Genomic DNA, 15,920 nt, shown 5'->3' on the forward strand with positions numbered 1-15,920 from the left:
ACCTTAAAAGAGAAACAACATTCACCTTTCTAAGTACCAGTTATTGTTATTTTCTCAGTTTGAGGGGGTGGAATTCTAAAAATCACGCAACCTGATTAGTTCCGGAAGTTGGCGGATTTGTTGCGTGATTTTTTGCAAGACCGGCTGGGCCCTGTTTTCTTACGGCAAAATAAACAATTTAGTAAATGCCACACAAGTGAATAGCGCCATTCGCGCGCGCTGATTGGCAAGCTTGGAGGTGATTAGCCAAGTACTATTCACCTCCGAGCAGCCAAAGAGAAACAAGATGGTTTCCCGTTTCGCCTCCGGCACTAATAAAGGAAATTATTTCGATAAACGAGACAGATGTTACAAAAAATACAAAAATGGTAACAAAGTTTAGTTTGACCGCATTAAATAGTAAGTTGTTAATTATTCGACACTATAGGTCGGTCCTTATTGGAAGAACTGTGCCCTGTGTCTTGAGTACGGCACTCGGCCTTCAAGACCTCAGGCACAGTTTTTCCCAATACGGACCTCCGGGCCAGTGAATAACAGTTACATGTGTATACACGCTTAGCGTCTAGTGCATCTAAATGCGTGATAAAAAGTTTAGCCGGGAATATGGAAAAACATGGAGTTAGGTTTGACAGACAAACTAACCCAGCGGAGGGAACTATTTAAACGGCGCTTTTTATTTAAACCAAATATTTTCGAGGTTTAAAGTGTCGAAAAATTTAGGTGCTTGGTTGTTTGACGGCTAACGACCCATTGAGACCCATCGGAGAAAGTGGGCCCGAGTAGGAATAGCCAAATGGTACAGAATTTTATCGCTGTTTTGCATCCGATTTTCTGGAATTTTAGGCAACTCAATGTTACGAGATAAAACCAATTTTTTTTTTTTTTTTTGGTCTATTCGATTCTTCACCTTTAATTTCCGGAATTATTGATCAAATGGAATGCGCTCAACGTCACAAGTGGGTAACAATATCTCAGACTACAACTACAACCAATGTTTTTGCTGCATTATTTTTTGTAGTTCATAAATTTCCTTGTTGTATTCTATTCAGTGGATGTAATTGTGTACAATGCAGGACTCGAGTTTTGATCCACTGCAAGGGAAATGTAATTTCTCCTAATACAACGATTAACATGCAAGTAATTCTCGTATGAAACATTGACAAAACATATTGTAAATAGGGATATAATTATTATTTTATAGTACTTATACAAACCTTTTTCTCCTTTGACTCCAGGGGTTCCATTATCTCCCATGATTCCTTGCTCGCCGGGTTCACCTGGAGGTCCCATAATACCTTGCGTTCCCTTTTTACCCTCAGAACCTTTATGACCTCGTTTACCACGAGGCCCTTGGACTCCCTTGGGTCCGGGGGGACCTGGTACACAAACTCTTCCTTGCGTGAGGCAGAATGATTCCATCACAATCGAGATCACATATCTCTTGATTGCGTCACGAACTTCGTCGCCTTTTGAGACACTGTTGTTAGTGTTTACGCTGCGACGAACAACTTTTGCTTTTGCGCCTGTAAGAAAAATTACCAAGAAAAAAAACCCTAGTTCTCCATACCCCTGGTAGGTTATCAAGACTTGTTGTTAATCTATCGGTGACCTTTTTTCTGAAATACCGGAAACCTCGAAACATCTGATACTATAATCTAAAGCCTGGATTAATTGTCAATGTGCTGAGAAGAGGTTTTTGACTCAGGTGAAATTAAAACCATCAAGCGTGAAACAAAATTTGCGTGCCGATATCCACTTTTGGAAAAGACCTAATTTTTTTTTAAATGCAATGGGTCAACGTATTAGATCAACAAATTAAGTCATAATCGAACTTAATTCAAAAGAGGAAAACACCTTGAGTTTCAGTCTTTATCTTTCTGTACACACACATCGGTTATGTGAAAGAACTTGAAGCGCGGCCGGAAGGTTTAGACTACATTATTTTAATTCAGAGTATCGGTTATTTTAAAGTAACTGAAGGTACATTAGGTCTCCTTAATTGTAATGAGTTAAGAACAAGAGAAAAAAGTAAAACATACTAGTTGTTCTATATGTACGTACATATTTTCTTCTTTTAACAATACCTCATGCACCCTGTGTACCCCCAATCAATGCGGTACACGCAGTGACTTTGTCAATACCCGAACTAGAGGGAAGAGTTCTTTGATGGAAAATGTCTGTTGTTCAATCACATCGGCGAGTCTCGTCTCATGGACTGAGGTTTTGAGACTCATCTGCATGAAACAAGCCGTACGTAACTACATTTATATCTTGTGCAGTCACATACTCAATCAGTGATCTAAATTGACCTTGTTTTCCTTCCGAGTTTACGAGTACTCGCCATAATTCAGTTTCGCCGAATCGTGTTAACGCCATAACTCCGTTTTTTACATTTTTCTTGTATTTAGGACTGAGCTAACCACTCGCCACTTACCATTGCTAGCATTCAAGTCCTGTCTCAAAATGATCTGAAGTTCAATTGCATCTTTGAGAGCTTCTTTGACTTGTTGAATTTCTTCGGTAAACTTTGACTGTATCATTCTTGTCTCGCTGGTGACGGTCTCGATTCGCACGAACAACACAATCGTCAACAGAATCGCCAGAACAGATAATACCGTGGAAATTCTGGGAATTTTCCGGCTCTTTCCTTGCGTGGAAATTACGTTCGTCTCTTTAACGTAGCTGTCCATTTTGCATTAATGTCAAATGGCAAACTAAGGACAGGGTGAGTTAAAATTGCCCTGACTGATTCCGAAATGGCGTGCGGGCTAAAGCGTTCCTAGACTAAGCACAGGAAGCTATTGTTGCAACCACCTCCACAGTGATGGAGTGTTTTAGTGCTTGTCATTAAAAGTATTAATTACTATGTAACCGATAACCTTAGTCGTAAGAATTCTCTTGTGTGACTGTGCGATAAGAACGTTGGCGTTTGTAGTCAGTCATCAGTTCATCCTTTATCGTCCTTGTAAGCGAGTACAACCCTCCCGCAACTCCTGGGTTTCTGGGTTGCTACTGCAGCATGTTTACACGAGAATAAACTTTCATACAGCCCAGCTGAGTCTCCGTGGGATAGTAAATTAAGAGCCATAAATAGGTCACTCAACTAGCCGCGTTGTGTTCACACAAGATTCTGGCCAGGGGATGGGTAAGTTTGTGCCATGCCTAGCCTCCTACTCAGTCGTTTTTAGGAGACTCGTATTACCCCTCCCCCCTCCCCTTGTGGGGAGGAGTAATACGAGTCCCCTAAAACGACTGCGCGGGAGGCTATGCCATACCCAAACGCAAACATATTTGTAAGTAAGCAAGGAGGGAATAAGTGCTAGGATGAGCTAGGAGAAAGAGGAGGCATATTTCCAGCATTTTGGGGGTAACGTAGACTGACTGAGCGAACGGAAGTTTGAAGCTTGTTGCATGTGCTTTCTCATTCATGAAGTTATCAATCAAGAATTGAAGGCAGCAATGAGTTTAATTTGATCGATTATTAATCTTTAGCCTAAAGAAAGTAAAGGTTGACGATCTTAAACTCTCCCAATGTGCACAACAGTCATTTTTTGCCTTTTCTTTAAAGAATGATAATTAAATATTCACGGATGAAGACATAAATTGTCGAATGCATTTATTTGATTCTCGCGCGAGCCCGTAGCGTCGCTCGTGTTCGTCAGAGGGAAGGCCAATTCCGGTGTAAAAATTTAACCGAGCTGGGGCCAGATTTACGAACTCCTCCAAAGTTGAGATGTATCCTAAGCAGTGTTTCATAACAGTAGCCCATTGCTGACAAACAGTACTTGGGATACATCGTGAGTTTCAGTTGACCCCCTGAATGTAGCCTGAGTGTAAGGCTTTTCGGGGGAGGGGGGGGGGGGTGGGGGAGAAGGGGAAGAGAGGAAGGGGAAAAGGGAAGAAAAGCCTGACACAAAAGCATTGAGACGAGTATTCCGCCCCCTCGATGAGCATGACGCTTCGCCGTTAACAGTAGCCAATCCAAATAACTTCCGGTCATGCAACTGTCATGTCAGCGATGACCGCTGTGAGAGATGTGCATTGAAGTTACACAGCCAGCTCCATTGCAAAAGTCTCTCCAAACAAAATATTTTCTGTTGAGCACCACTGAGCAGAATTCGCGACTAAATACAGCTTCATTACAGGAGGAAAATACAAATCTCACAGTTCAGAACGGCAAGAAGTGATGACAAAAACGCAGCCGTAACAAATAGCCGTAACACAAGATCACAGCTACGAAAACAAATAGTCGGCCGGATAAAGATTATTAAAAATAGCTCAAATCCTAACTAGAGAGGCTGTACTGTCGCCGGACGCACTGAAACAAGCCAAACGTACCGAACCCAAATAAAATGCCTCAACGGGTATAAGAACGACGGTTGCAGAACAGGCCGCAGCACTCGTAACCCAGAAATGACCTTTGATATCAAAATACAAAACATGCGACAGTTGCATTGTTTAGTCTATCATGATAATTTTTGTTTCCGGCGGTGTGACGTAACCTTTTGTGTTTCGTCCAATCAGCGCCAACGTCCAAAATTCGGACGTTCGACACAAACTTCTGAAAGGTTTTGTGTCAGGCCTTCCTTTCCTCTTCTCCCCCTTCCCCTCATCTTCTGAAGCTTTTTGAATGAGTATGAAAAGTAGGCAGCAACCGTGATCATAACGTTGCATACCTGTAAGGAATCTGGGATAAAAATACAAAAATAAAAATTCATGGAGATAAAAATTTTAGGCGAAGGTTAAAGTCACCTGCGAAACACTTTATAGCTCCTGGAAAATTATAGTATCAGTCAGGAGCCTAGTGAAATTTTCAAACGTTTGCCTAAGATTTCAATTGCTGCAGTTAAGCCTATGTTGTTAGTGTTCTAAGGCAGTCCCTTTAAAGCGAAATACTTTAAAACAAACCAGAACGACACCTATCTATGTTTATAAAATCAAATACATGGAATACGTAAATCAGGGAAGACTTCTTCTTTCTACTTTTCTTTTTCTGTGAACTTGCCGTATGCTGATTGGCTTGTGTATAGGGATTTTCGTTCTTTCGGAAGAGCTAGGGGAGACGAATGTATGCTGGCAGGCCTGACAGAACCACGAGCGAGTGAGTAAGTAAGCGAAGGAACGAAGGAAATGAATGAATGAACGAACGAACATACGGACGGACGGACGAGCTGATAAATGAATGAATAACTTTGCCAGCCCCCATACCGACTTATTTCAAGACTTTTTATATTATTATGCAAAGACAGTAAGTCTTGCGAAGAATTGATGAGTGATAAACGCAACACTGACTCTTTTCTCTAGTTACCCTGCATTGTCTCTCTACGTGCTATGGCAGTACGAAACGTTAACGAGTAGGAAGAGGTGTGGGGGTATTTAAGAGTACGTTTGAAGATTAGGAACCTTTTTTCCAAATGAGTGGCACAACTGACTAAGCAATTGGAATCTAAGGCAAACTGTTGAAATTTTCACTGGGCTCCTGACTGATATTATAATTTTTCAAAAACTATAAAAACTGTTTCCCAAGTGACGTTAACCTTAATTTAGCTTGGTTGAAATTATCATGTTGACGAATGATTCCGGGTTTTAGTTAAACCCGGGTAAATCTTATATGGGGAATACCTAAGATACCACCTACAAGTTTTGCTACAAATGCTGTATATTTCAATCAAAACAATACCTCCAATTCAGAATTATAAATGTGTCAGTTTTATTTGCGATTATAAACTAAAAGCATTGTCTTGCCAAAAGGCTTAAAAAGCAATAAGCGCAGTTTAAAAGCTTTCCGTTGGTCTCTCCTGATTTCAGTTCAATCGGCCAAGGATTTCGCCTTCACCGGGTTCACCTAAAAAATCAAAAGGCGTTCAACACGTCAATAATTGTCAGTTTACTAAATAAACCGATGCTTGCCAGGGTGTCAGTCATTGAATAAGAACCACCGTCACGAGCCGCCAACGAGGAGGACATTTAGAGTAAAATAGTTTTAAAAAAATTGTTCTTTCCTGTAATCGCACATCAGTAAAATAACTTTTTTTGGCTGGAAATGTTCGTGAGCTAAATAACTCAAATTTCTTCAAGGCTGATCGGACTGCGTAGAAAACTTAACACGACTGCGACATGTTAGAGACCAAACCGAGAATCAACAGAATGTGGCAACCAAAGACAGCTGTTTCAAGCTGGTTGGTTCTCATCAGCACGGTGTAGCATATCAAAAAAAAAAAAACCAACGCGAGTCGAGTGGTCTACCAAATGCACGTGGTAGTGATTTCGGATGGGCCCAAATTCAGGATCCGTCCACGTCATAGGGCGTGACTACGAACAATGAACAAAAGAACTGAAATATCATAGCTTATCATGTTGCTGTTGCAATAAGTTAAATGAGAAAAGCAAAATTAACTTTCCTTGACAACTACATGGTCAAACCGTGTTTAAAAAATACAGCATATCTTGAGCTAATACTGTTAGATGTGTTTAGGCACAAATCTAAAAATTTTAAGCAGCGGAATAGTCTGAAATGTCAGCCGTCTCCTCTCCCTAACCCAGCGCCCCCTGTGGGTTAGGGAGAGGAGACGGCTGACATTTCAGACTAGCAGCGGAATTTTATTCCCTAATTACGAATATTTAGGAGCTGCTGTTTGCCTTTTTTGGCACTTTTAATGACGTCCTTGCCCCTCCGAAAAAAAAGGAAATTAGGTTTTCAGCAAAGCAATGTTTGATGTGATCTTTCATAAAGAAAACGCTGGAATTTTTTTTTTTTTCATAATTTTATCTGAAACTTCCTTGAGGTGGATAAATGGCTTTCCTATTTAGCATATGACAAACACCGATTGGTTGACTGAATTTAGTGGGGAATAACTGAACGAATGATTGGCCTGTCGAATGTTTAATTAGGTGATAAGATCGTTATTTCAATGATTATTTTCCAAGGATGATTGATTTACCCTTGGCTCCTTTTTGTCCTGCTCGTCCTGAATCACCCTTGATCCCTGGATATCCTCTTTTCCCCCTTCTTCCTTTTCGCCCTGGAAAACCTGAAATAAAGGAAATTAGCTCCATTACTTAGTGAGATGCATCTTTAAGTGTAATCTAGCTTGTTGCTCAAGATTAAATGCTATTTAAATTGAAGAAAAAATAAATAGTTGTAGTAATTTTTATGAAATGGTATATTTAACAGCCTCGGGTTTAGGGCTTGTTAATTAGATCACGTGGACCCATCCATCAATTTCACGTACAGGATATTTAGGACAATGTTACAGGGATAAGGGATATAGAGAATAAAGACTTTCCGGGATATGGGAGCACAATGTTTCATAATTAACAATTATTCCACCTGGGCGCGTTAGATATGGGATGATAGATAGCCAATGAGGCGCGTAGACCCGAGCTGGCTATAATCATCTCCGGCATATCCAACAAGCGCGAGCGGAATAGTTGTTTTATTAAAAACAATCAACAAATGTTGCTAGATCTTGCTGATTTCACTTTGCAAGAAAACCCAAAAGACCATTTAATGGTCACTGTTTCTCGGGACTGGTACAATAACTCATATACAATGGCCGCTAAGCCAATCAAATCCATGGAATTACATTAGACAATAATCCAGCTTTTAATAATAAAGGAGATACGGAGAATTTAGCCTAATACGGGATAAGGAGAACCTCGATCATGAACTCCACTTCACGGTCACGGGCAGCTGGAGGAATTTGTCGAACTGAAGCTTCGAGTTCTAATGCGTAATTAAGCACCATCATCACCACCATCAGCACCACGAACACCATCATCTTCGTATTTTCACCATCATCATTATTAACTAAAGGTAACCAAAAAAAACATCCAATATGCAATAAGGATATACAAACGTTTGTTGAAATGTAGCCTCTACACTGCCTTGCCTTTCATTCCAGGAATCCCATCATCGCCAGGATCTCCTCGGTCTCCTCTTGGTCCACGTGGTCCATCTGAACCAGGATATCCTGGTTCACCAACATCTCCTTTTCTCCCTTGCAGTCCATCTAGGCCAGGATCTCCTGGTTCTCCTTTAATACCTGGTGGCCCCTGAAAGCCGTCGTTTCCTTGTCCACCGGTTGCTCCCGGCACGCCTCTTGGTCCCAGACTTCCTTTGACACCCCGTGGTCCTGGGGGGCCTTCGACACAAACTGTACCCGGAACTTGGCAAACAGTCTTCTTGATTTGCTTTTTAACTTCTTCACGAACATTTTCTAAAGGTAAGACGACAGAATGAAGTTAGTGCTTTATTAACTTGATAACAATTGAAGGGCAGTGAAATAGCGTCATGCTTAATTTCGAACACTTTTGTAGAGCTTTTACAATCCATAAGTTTTGTATGCACCTAAAATTTTGCGCACGAAATTTACTCCACCGTGTATTGTCAGAACTGTTGAATTCTAGAGATAACTCACTTAGAGGAGCTATTATAGGAGATATAATTGTTTGCTGGTTAAACTATTCAAACGCGATTGTTTCTTAAAGATGGAAAATGGCTCAGAGAGATTTTCTGTAAATTAGTTTGACATCGCCCCCGACTATTTTTGATTCAAACAAAAATAATGTTACCTTTCATTCCCTCATTATTCATTGTTACCATTCCTGGCAATCCTTTTTCTCCTGTAATAGAAAATGTACATCTTTAGAACACCTTTGCCAAAATAAAGATCATTAAAACATGTTGATATTGTTATTCATGGTCCATTCACCCTTGACCCTATCGACATCTGGCTTTTTTCCGTCTTCTATGGCTAGGGCCATGATAACATCAAGTTCAATGAACGACGATGTTCTACCTCATATCGCTCCCAGATAAATGTTTGAAAAACTAATAATATTTCACCGGCTTCCTTCCTGTAAATAATTCTATTGTGGAATTCCTCGCCATATAATTCCATGAGAGGTTTGATTTCGCATCAGCTGTCTGCTTTTTGTTCTCGCTCTATTGAGTTAGTAAGTTATTACATGTTTTAACCACACCGTTGCCCAGTCATAACAGGAATAATAGGAATAATAGGTACCTTGCTTTCCTGGCGGTCCTGACCTTCCTATTTCTCCCGCCGGTCCGGCCTCCCCCTTTTCTCCTTTCTCGCCAGGTGGACCGATTACTCCGGGGAATCCCGTATCGCCTTTTTTTCCTCTTAAACCGTCCAGACCGCGTATTCCTGGTGCTCCTTTAAATCCTGGATACCCTTTTACTCCTGGTGGTCCTCTTATCGAAAGTCCTCGCGATCCCTTTGGTCCTTGCGGCCCTGCCTCTCCCCAGTCTCCGGCATCACCCTTTATACCGGGAGGTCCTGTTTCTCCTTTTGGACCGGGGAGGCCTGGGGCACCTGACTTGCAAACTGTGCCTGGAACTTGGCACAGCTTTTTGATTTCTTCACGAACTCTCTGTAAAGTAGCAGGAACTCGAGAAATGTCTCCCATGCTCCGACGAGTACGTCCATCAGTGGTTTGGGAGTTTTTCTCTAATGAAATAAAATAGATCGGTGTCTTATTGTTTCATTAACCAGAATACTTAAGCACAAAATTTGGTAAATGATGAATATCAAGCATCGTGACTGATTGTTACGATAAATGTTTGTACAATTCTTAGAATTTCTACGCAATACAGTGCGAATATCCTTTACACTAGATAGCGGGAGTTTTCCTCTAATAAAATAAAATAGACAGGTGTCTTCTTCTTCTTCTTCTTCTTCTTTTTTTTTTTATTTTATTATTTTTTTTTATTTTACTTAATGATGACCTATCATAATATGTCAGGAAATTAACGAAACAACTTGAATTTAAAAACATTTATTATATCTCTCAGTTAGTAAGCGCGGTATGATTGGTCAATTTTGCGGGGCGTATTTCACTGTACGGCCCGCTAAATCCAACTACTTTCCTTTCCAGCGCGCCCAATTAACCTCAGATATATAATAAATAACGTATTAACCTCGTTTTCTTGGTTACGTAAGAGTTATTTAATTCCCGGAAGGTAGGGGGGAGGGGTACTCAGTGGAATTTTTGGGGAGGTTGGGTGTGCAGCTGGAGCTCTGTGGAAACCCTTGCCACTGTATTCCTACCCTTTTATTATGTTAGTCAATCGGAATAATAGTAGCGAACTAAGTTGTCGAGAGTAGACAGAGAGAGAGAGTAGTCGTGACCACTCTGCGGGTTCTTCGAGCTCTGCTCTCTTGCGAGGTTTAATGACAACTGAGCTCTCAGTGGTTAGGCCCGAGTCCTTTTATAAAGGGAACTTCTAGTAAAATCCCACGCTGTACGTGACACGCACATCTCGAACGATCAATTCCAGAAAATGAACAACTTCCCGTGGACAAATTTCAACTGTGGTTAATCAAAATCTTTCTTCCCTTTTCTAACTCGAACTACCAGTGTCATACACCTGATTCCTCCATTAAATATAGAGTTGACTTAAAAAGCTATTTACGCGGGCGTTTTCAAGCTATTTTGGTAGCCTGCTCTTCTTACTTTGCAACTAAAAGTGTGTTTATACTGTTTGCTGCTGGGAGATAGATGGCTATCCGCGTCTGATAAGAGAAAAATTGACTGGCTTCTAAATGGAGTTCCTGGTATTGACTTTCAGCTTAATGTAAACTTGTTTCATTCTGTTCCGTTTTTCTTAACTGTAATTGAGATATATTGTTTTAGATATCAGATCTTTTTAAGCTGTTTAGCTTTGTTTATCTGTTTCTTGTTCTGATTTTTTTTTGTTTCTTCTTTGACCGTGATGTAAACGGCGTTAGCTCTCTCAATGAGCATTTTTTCAGTTTGCTCTTAGAACCAATGTCGAAGTAAAATATTGTTAAAATATATTTTAAAAAAAACTAAAGGTGTGTGCACCTCTTGAACCTGGAGTCGCCGCACTTTATTGCAAACCTCTTTTTAATAACCTTTTTTTACACGACTGACCAACCCACTTTTACGAAAGAGGGAGCGATGGGAAACAAAACAGTTTTAGGGGATTGCCTAACAAATTTTATACGGTTATTATTTCTGTAGCTAAGCCAGTGCCAAAACAAATTAGAAACTTCCTCCTCCTCCTTAATGTAGAATCATGCAATACATATAAAACTGTTGAGTAATAACATAAGCCAGATGTTCGGTCGCTCTGATTCGTGTGAAGCATCACTCCTGTTTGAAGATGAACACTCGATTTCAAACGTTGTCTAGCTTTGTTTCAGGAGGTGCCACTCTAGAAATCTCGGAAAGACCGACCTTGGAGAAAGTTGGCACTTTAGATCGCCCACTTGCAAATCTCGTTAGTTTGTTTCCCATGCACTTCCTTGTACTTTTTTTCGTGATAAGCCCTTATTAAAGTCTGGTTGTTAACTAGCTTATTCTTCCTGTGTACAAAGTCTCAAACTGTCCAGTTTCCGTTAGGTACGTTAAAAGTCCAGTCTGATATATTTTCACTCAATGCCTGTTATTGTAAGTAGTTCAGCTGGTAGACTGGTACAGAGCCGAGACCAGGATGGGCGTGAAAATACCGTATGGTTCATGTGTCCCTTGATAACAACGATTAAATTGCATTTAATTTTTCTTCAAAAGGATGACATGACATGATAATTACTTGACCGAGCATCTACCCTTTGCTTGGCTTTAATAGTTCACGAGACGGACGGCTAAGGGGCTGTTTACATGGAGGGAGGAAGATCCTAGCACTTGGAAGATCCAACAAGGAGGAAAAACTTTTCCTTTCCTTCACATGCAGAAATTCCGGCTAAAGTGGTTACCAAGTGGAGAAGGAAAAGAAGAATAACTGTCGGCCTTAAGAAGCTAAACGCCAAGCTGTTGCCATGTTTGTTCTTTTTGTCCCTAGTATTAGGATCTTCCGAGAGAAAGTAGTTTACATGGTGCTAGAATCTTCCTATCTCTCAGCTTGGAAGTTCCTATCTCTAGGAAGATCCTAGCGCTAGGGCCAAAAACAACCTTTTTGCATGTAAACTGAATAGCGAAAACATATGGCGCTAGGATTATCCGCCCTCTTGGATCTTCCTACTGCAAGGATCTTCCTCCCTCCATGTAAACAACCTCTAGGTTAGGGGGACCCAGTAGCTTTGAGTGGCGTGAAATTATCTGATTACATTTAAATTTGTGCAAAAAAGCAAAAAAAGCGTTTTTCAAGAACGAATTCTCTTTACAAGGCTGAATACTAAACACATCTGAATATTATGCAATATCAGTTATTGCTACAAAATATTGTTTCAGTATGGAAAATATATTTTGTTAAAGAAAATAAAAAGTAATATCTTTGTTTGAGAATTCATGTTTCCTTCATGGAACCGAGTTACCCCATCCCAACATCCCATTCTAAGCCGAAACATTTCACGTCAATACCTGTTACGCATTTTACGTCTTTCAACATGCAGGTTTCTAATGTTTGTGCCGATAACGTTCCTTAAAGTACAAAATGAATGCTAGACCCCTACCGCCATCAGATTCCTTATGTTTACTCTCCTGTGTCTGAGCTGGTGTTTTGATAAGATCTTTAAGTTGCTGAATTTCCTCCAGTAGCTTCGACTCCACCATTTTCGTCTTACGGTCCAGTGAATAAACTCGCACAAAGAGCGCAATCGTTAAACAACTCCCAACAAAGGACAAAATACAGAAACACAAAAGAAGTTTCCGTTTTGGTTTGTCGGCTATAGTGGGCTTCGTTTCTTTTGCACTTTCACCCATAGCTTCAGTTCTTTGTCGCTGGACACAGCTGGAACAGTGCTTGTCTCAATAAGATACTACTTTAATTTTGCGTTAGGTCAAAGCAGGGTTTTATATTTATGACCATTTCAGAAGATTAAATTTCATATAACTGAAGTGCTGTGAACTAAGTTAAATGAAACCAACACCTGGTCAACAGTGCTGAAAGAATAATGGAGTAGTGGGCGTATATGAGATTACTGTCTGAATGCAATAATAGCAATGAAAAACCTTGTAACTTGCTAGCATTTTAGTCATCCTAAACTGGATGAAAAGAAGTTAAGTGCCCTGTAAAGCTTGTACTAATTGGCTTTTTTCTTGGTGGAATTTTTGGAAGCTAAATTGTTCTTCCCGTTGTAAGGCATGCTACATCCTGTTCCGATCAGAATGTTTTGCATCCTGTTATTTCTAGTGTGCTGTAATACATTGAGTCTTCCTTTTTTTCCGTATTGCCTGCCCCCTTCTAATTTGTGTAACCTTATGGCGTGTAAAGGGCGATCGTGTATAAACAAGCTCACAGTAACCTGAATTTCCTATCAACAAGATGATTAATATAATATGCTGATAAACATGTTAAAAGAGTGAAATTAGGACCTGACAGGTTAAGCTGAAAAAGGGCCAAAATTTGAACCGGAGGGCTGACGGCAGAAATTTAATTGAGAACAGAGATTCCATCACCCCAACAAGACTCTCTAATTGAGCTGCACAAATTTACTTGATCGAGCCGGGGCCGCAGCAGTCCTGCGCCTGAGATTATGGAGCGTCCACTAAAATTGGTAAATCTAAGGCACTGTGAAAGCTGACATGTTCAGTTGTAAACATTTAAATCGTAACAATGGAAACTGTCCGGATATCTGCCATGCTCTGTTTGTCTATTCTTGTTTTTCCGTCAACTACATGATAAACAAGGACGTGAAATTGATACAGTAATAGGAGCCATCTAGAGCAACCACTGGCCCAATATAGTACACGTCTGGACAAATTCAAGTTACCGAGGAAATAATTTTCAGAAATTATGAGACCCAATAGGGCTCCAACATTCTACTTTATCACGGTAATTTTAAATTTTGATGTAGACCCGGTAACGCATAACAGTTAGTTTAAACTACAGGAACGAGCACCTTAAAATTGGTCTTTTGAGATAAGCTGGGACCGGAGATAAAGTTTCGTCCGGTCTGAAATTTTTATAGACATGTCTTTCAAATTTAAAAGTCTTGTTCTCTTCATTAAAGGGACAGTATCACGCTATTTTTAGTAACGCAATGAAAATCGGAAAGACGCTATTCGGTTGATAACAGCCAAGATATAAAGACAAAATTCCATTAAAAGATATGCGGATATGTCCAGAAATGCACAGGGTTAGGTGCATTTCTGGACATAAGTGATATTTTCGCCGGCAGATGACTAAGATAGAGAGGGGTTCAAATTTGAAAACGTCTGGCGGACGTTTTCAAATTTCGCCGTTGTAACGCACTAAAAATCGCTGGTTGTACTGTATTTTGGTTCAACCTTTCGTCTTAGAATCACTATTAATATTTCTTTAAATTAGCGATTGAGAAATTAATTAACACAGTGTTCAAAGTTTAAATTTAGTGAAATTTGGCCAAATATCATGATATCTCCCATCGATCTCCCATGATGCTGCCCCTTTAAGATTATAGACATTTGTATGGAATCGAGTATGAGTTTTTCCCGTCTTCATACAAATGTTGGTTCTTGAGCCCCATTAGTGTAAGTTGGCAAGACTTCCAACCGGAAGCACCTTCGGAAGAGAAAGTCAGGGGAAGTTGGGCCTAACCCAAATACGTGTCCCTATTAACTTCCTTCAATTCCGGTACCGGTAATCAGTCGTTCGTTTCCCGCTCACTTAATGACGTATACCCCCAGTCATACAAACGTCTGTAAATTTGTCAAATTTCATCTTACATTTCCTAAGTTGATATAACTGTGCATTACATTATTCCCGACATTGAACAACGTCAATTGCTTTTTGATGTCCTGGTAAAAGAAGATGACTATATTGAAATCCCTATGATAATTAAAAGAGTAGGACTAACTAAATAATTTTTCCATTTACTATTATTACTTTTGTTACGTAAAGTTTTTGCATGTTTGTATTTGTAAGTTCCTGTTACTTTTCTCAAGTGTTCCTGTATTCGTCTTGTTTCGACTCGATTAGCTTTGAAACTATTTGCGGGACGAGCCGTTCATTCTGTTATTTTTTTTTTCAACTTTAAATTGTTGTTGTTGTTGTTGTTGTTGTACCTTGCCAAACCGAAGGCAAATGTCCTCTCTTGTGAGAAGTGAGATTGATATGTAAATTGTTGTTAGAATGATGTATTATTCTAGAAAGTGACACAGGCATACCTCTTTTTTTCCGAGTATGCCTTTGTCACTTTCTAGAATAATACATCATTCTCATTCATTCACCAGGCTGGAAATATACCATCACATTTATTTCATAAATTATTGTTGTCGTTGTTGTTGTTATTGTACCTTGCCAAAACCAACATAATCCCCTTTTTAGCCCTCCTACGCAGAACTTTGGCTCGTCACGCGTCACGCAATACTCCTCGCGAGCCAAAGAACGTCCGCGTAGGAGGTTTACCTACCTTCAGCTTTCAGTTGAAAAAAAAAAAAAACCTCGAGTTTATTCAAAAATTCAAATTAAACAATTAGCAAAAAAGAGAGACTGGCCCTCAGGTAGCGAGAGCTAATCTAAGCGGGCAGACTTCACATGTTTAATCATAAAAATTAATATTATTACAGTTAATAATTGTATTCTGGGTAGAATGTGTTTCGTAGAGCGCTCAATTCGTTTGATTGAAGAGCAATGTATAATTCTTGACAGAAGTTCAGGCTTCAGGTGTTTTCATCGTTTATTGCGACAATACTGTTTCGTATGGTTCGAAGTTATCGGACCACACTCATCAGGCAATTTTTAACGACTGACTTTTCAAATAACAGGCTGGTAGTAAAATATGGGTGGTTACTATAGAGATGCGTTATTCAGTAGAGTATCTAGGTGACAGATGCATCGTGCCTTAGTTGCGTTACTCTAAAGTTCTGTAGTACATATCTCTTTCTGTGGCGGCACGAACTCGCTAGCTCGTTTCGGCTGTTCAGGCTACATAGCTCTTTTTTACAGATCTTCCTTCCCTCTTTTACTCTTCCCCACCCCCGTCGTTTTCGTCCCCTCGCCCTCTCCTTCG

At 40.0% G+C, this 15,920-nt stretch overlaps 1 protein-coding gene across 1 annotated transcript in view; it reads right to left on the reverse strand.

Moving 5' to 3' along the window:
- Positions 1 to 12,960, reverse strand: part of LOC146450667 (uncharacterized) — a 22,658-nt gene extending 9,698 nt beyond the window's left edge. The window contains exons 1-9 of the mRNA XM_085100101.1: positions 12,441 to 12,960; positions 9,027 to 9,473; positions 8,575 to 8,625; positions 7,893 to 8,219; positions 6,942 to 7,031; positions 4,677 to 4,687; positions 2,435 to 2,690; positions 1,215 to 1,523; positions 1 to 2 (exon numbers count right to left, since the gene is read on the reverse strand). The exon at positions 1 to 2 is cut by the window's left edge and continues 319 nt beyond it. Of these exons, the coding sequence (XP_084956227.1) occupies positions 1 to 2; positions 1,215 to 1,523; positions 2,435 to 2,690; positions 4,677 to 4,687; positions 6,942 to 7,031; positions 7,893 to 8,219; positions 8,575 to 8,625; positions 9,027 to 9,473; positions 12,441 to 12,690 (1,743 nt within the window). The 5' untranslated portion in view covers positions 12,691 to 12,960. The remainder of the gene's footprint in view (positions 3 to 1,214; positions 1,524 to 2,434; positions 2,691 to 4,676; positions 4,688 to 6,941; positions 7,032 to 7,892; positions 8,220 to 8,574; positions 8,626 to 9,026; positions 9,474 to 12,440) is intronic.
- Positions 12,961 to 15,920: the final 2,960 nt, after the last annotated feature.

This window comes from Pavona decussata, unplaced genomic scaffold (assembly GCF_977016875.1).
Source record: "Pavona decussata unplaced genomic scaffold, jaPavDecu1.1 SCAFFOLD_433, whole genome shotgun sequence".
NCBI classification, from domain to species: Eukaryota; Metazoa; Cnidaria; class Anthozoa; order Scleractinia; family Agariciidae; genus Pavona; species Pavona decussata.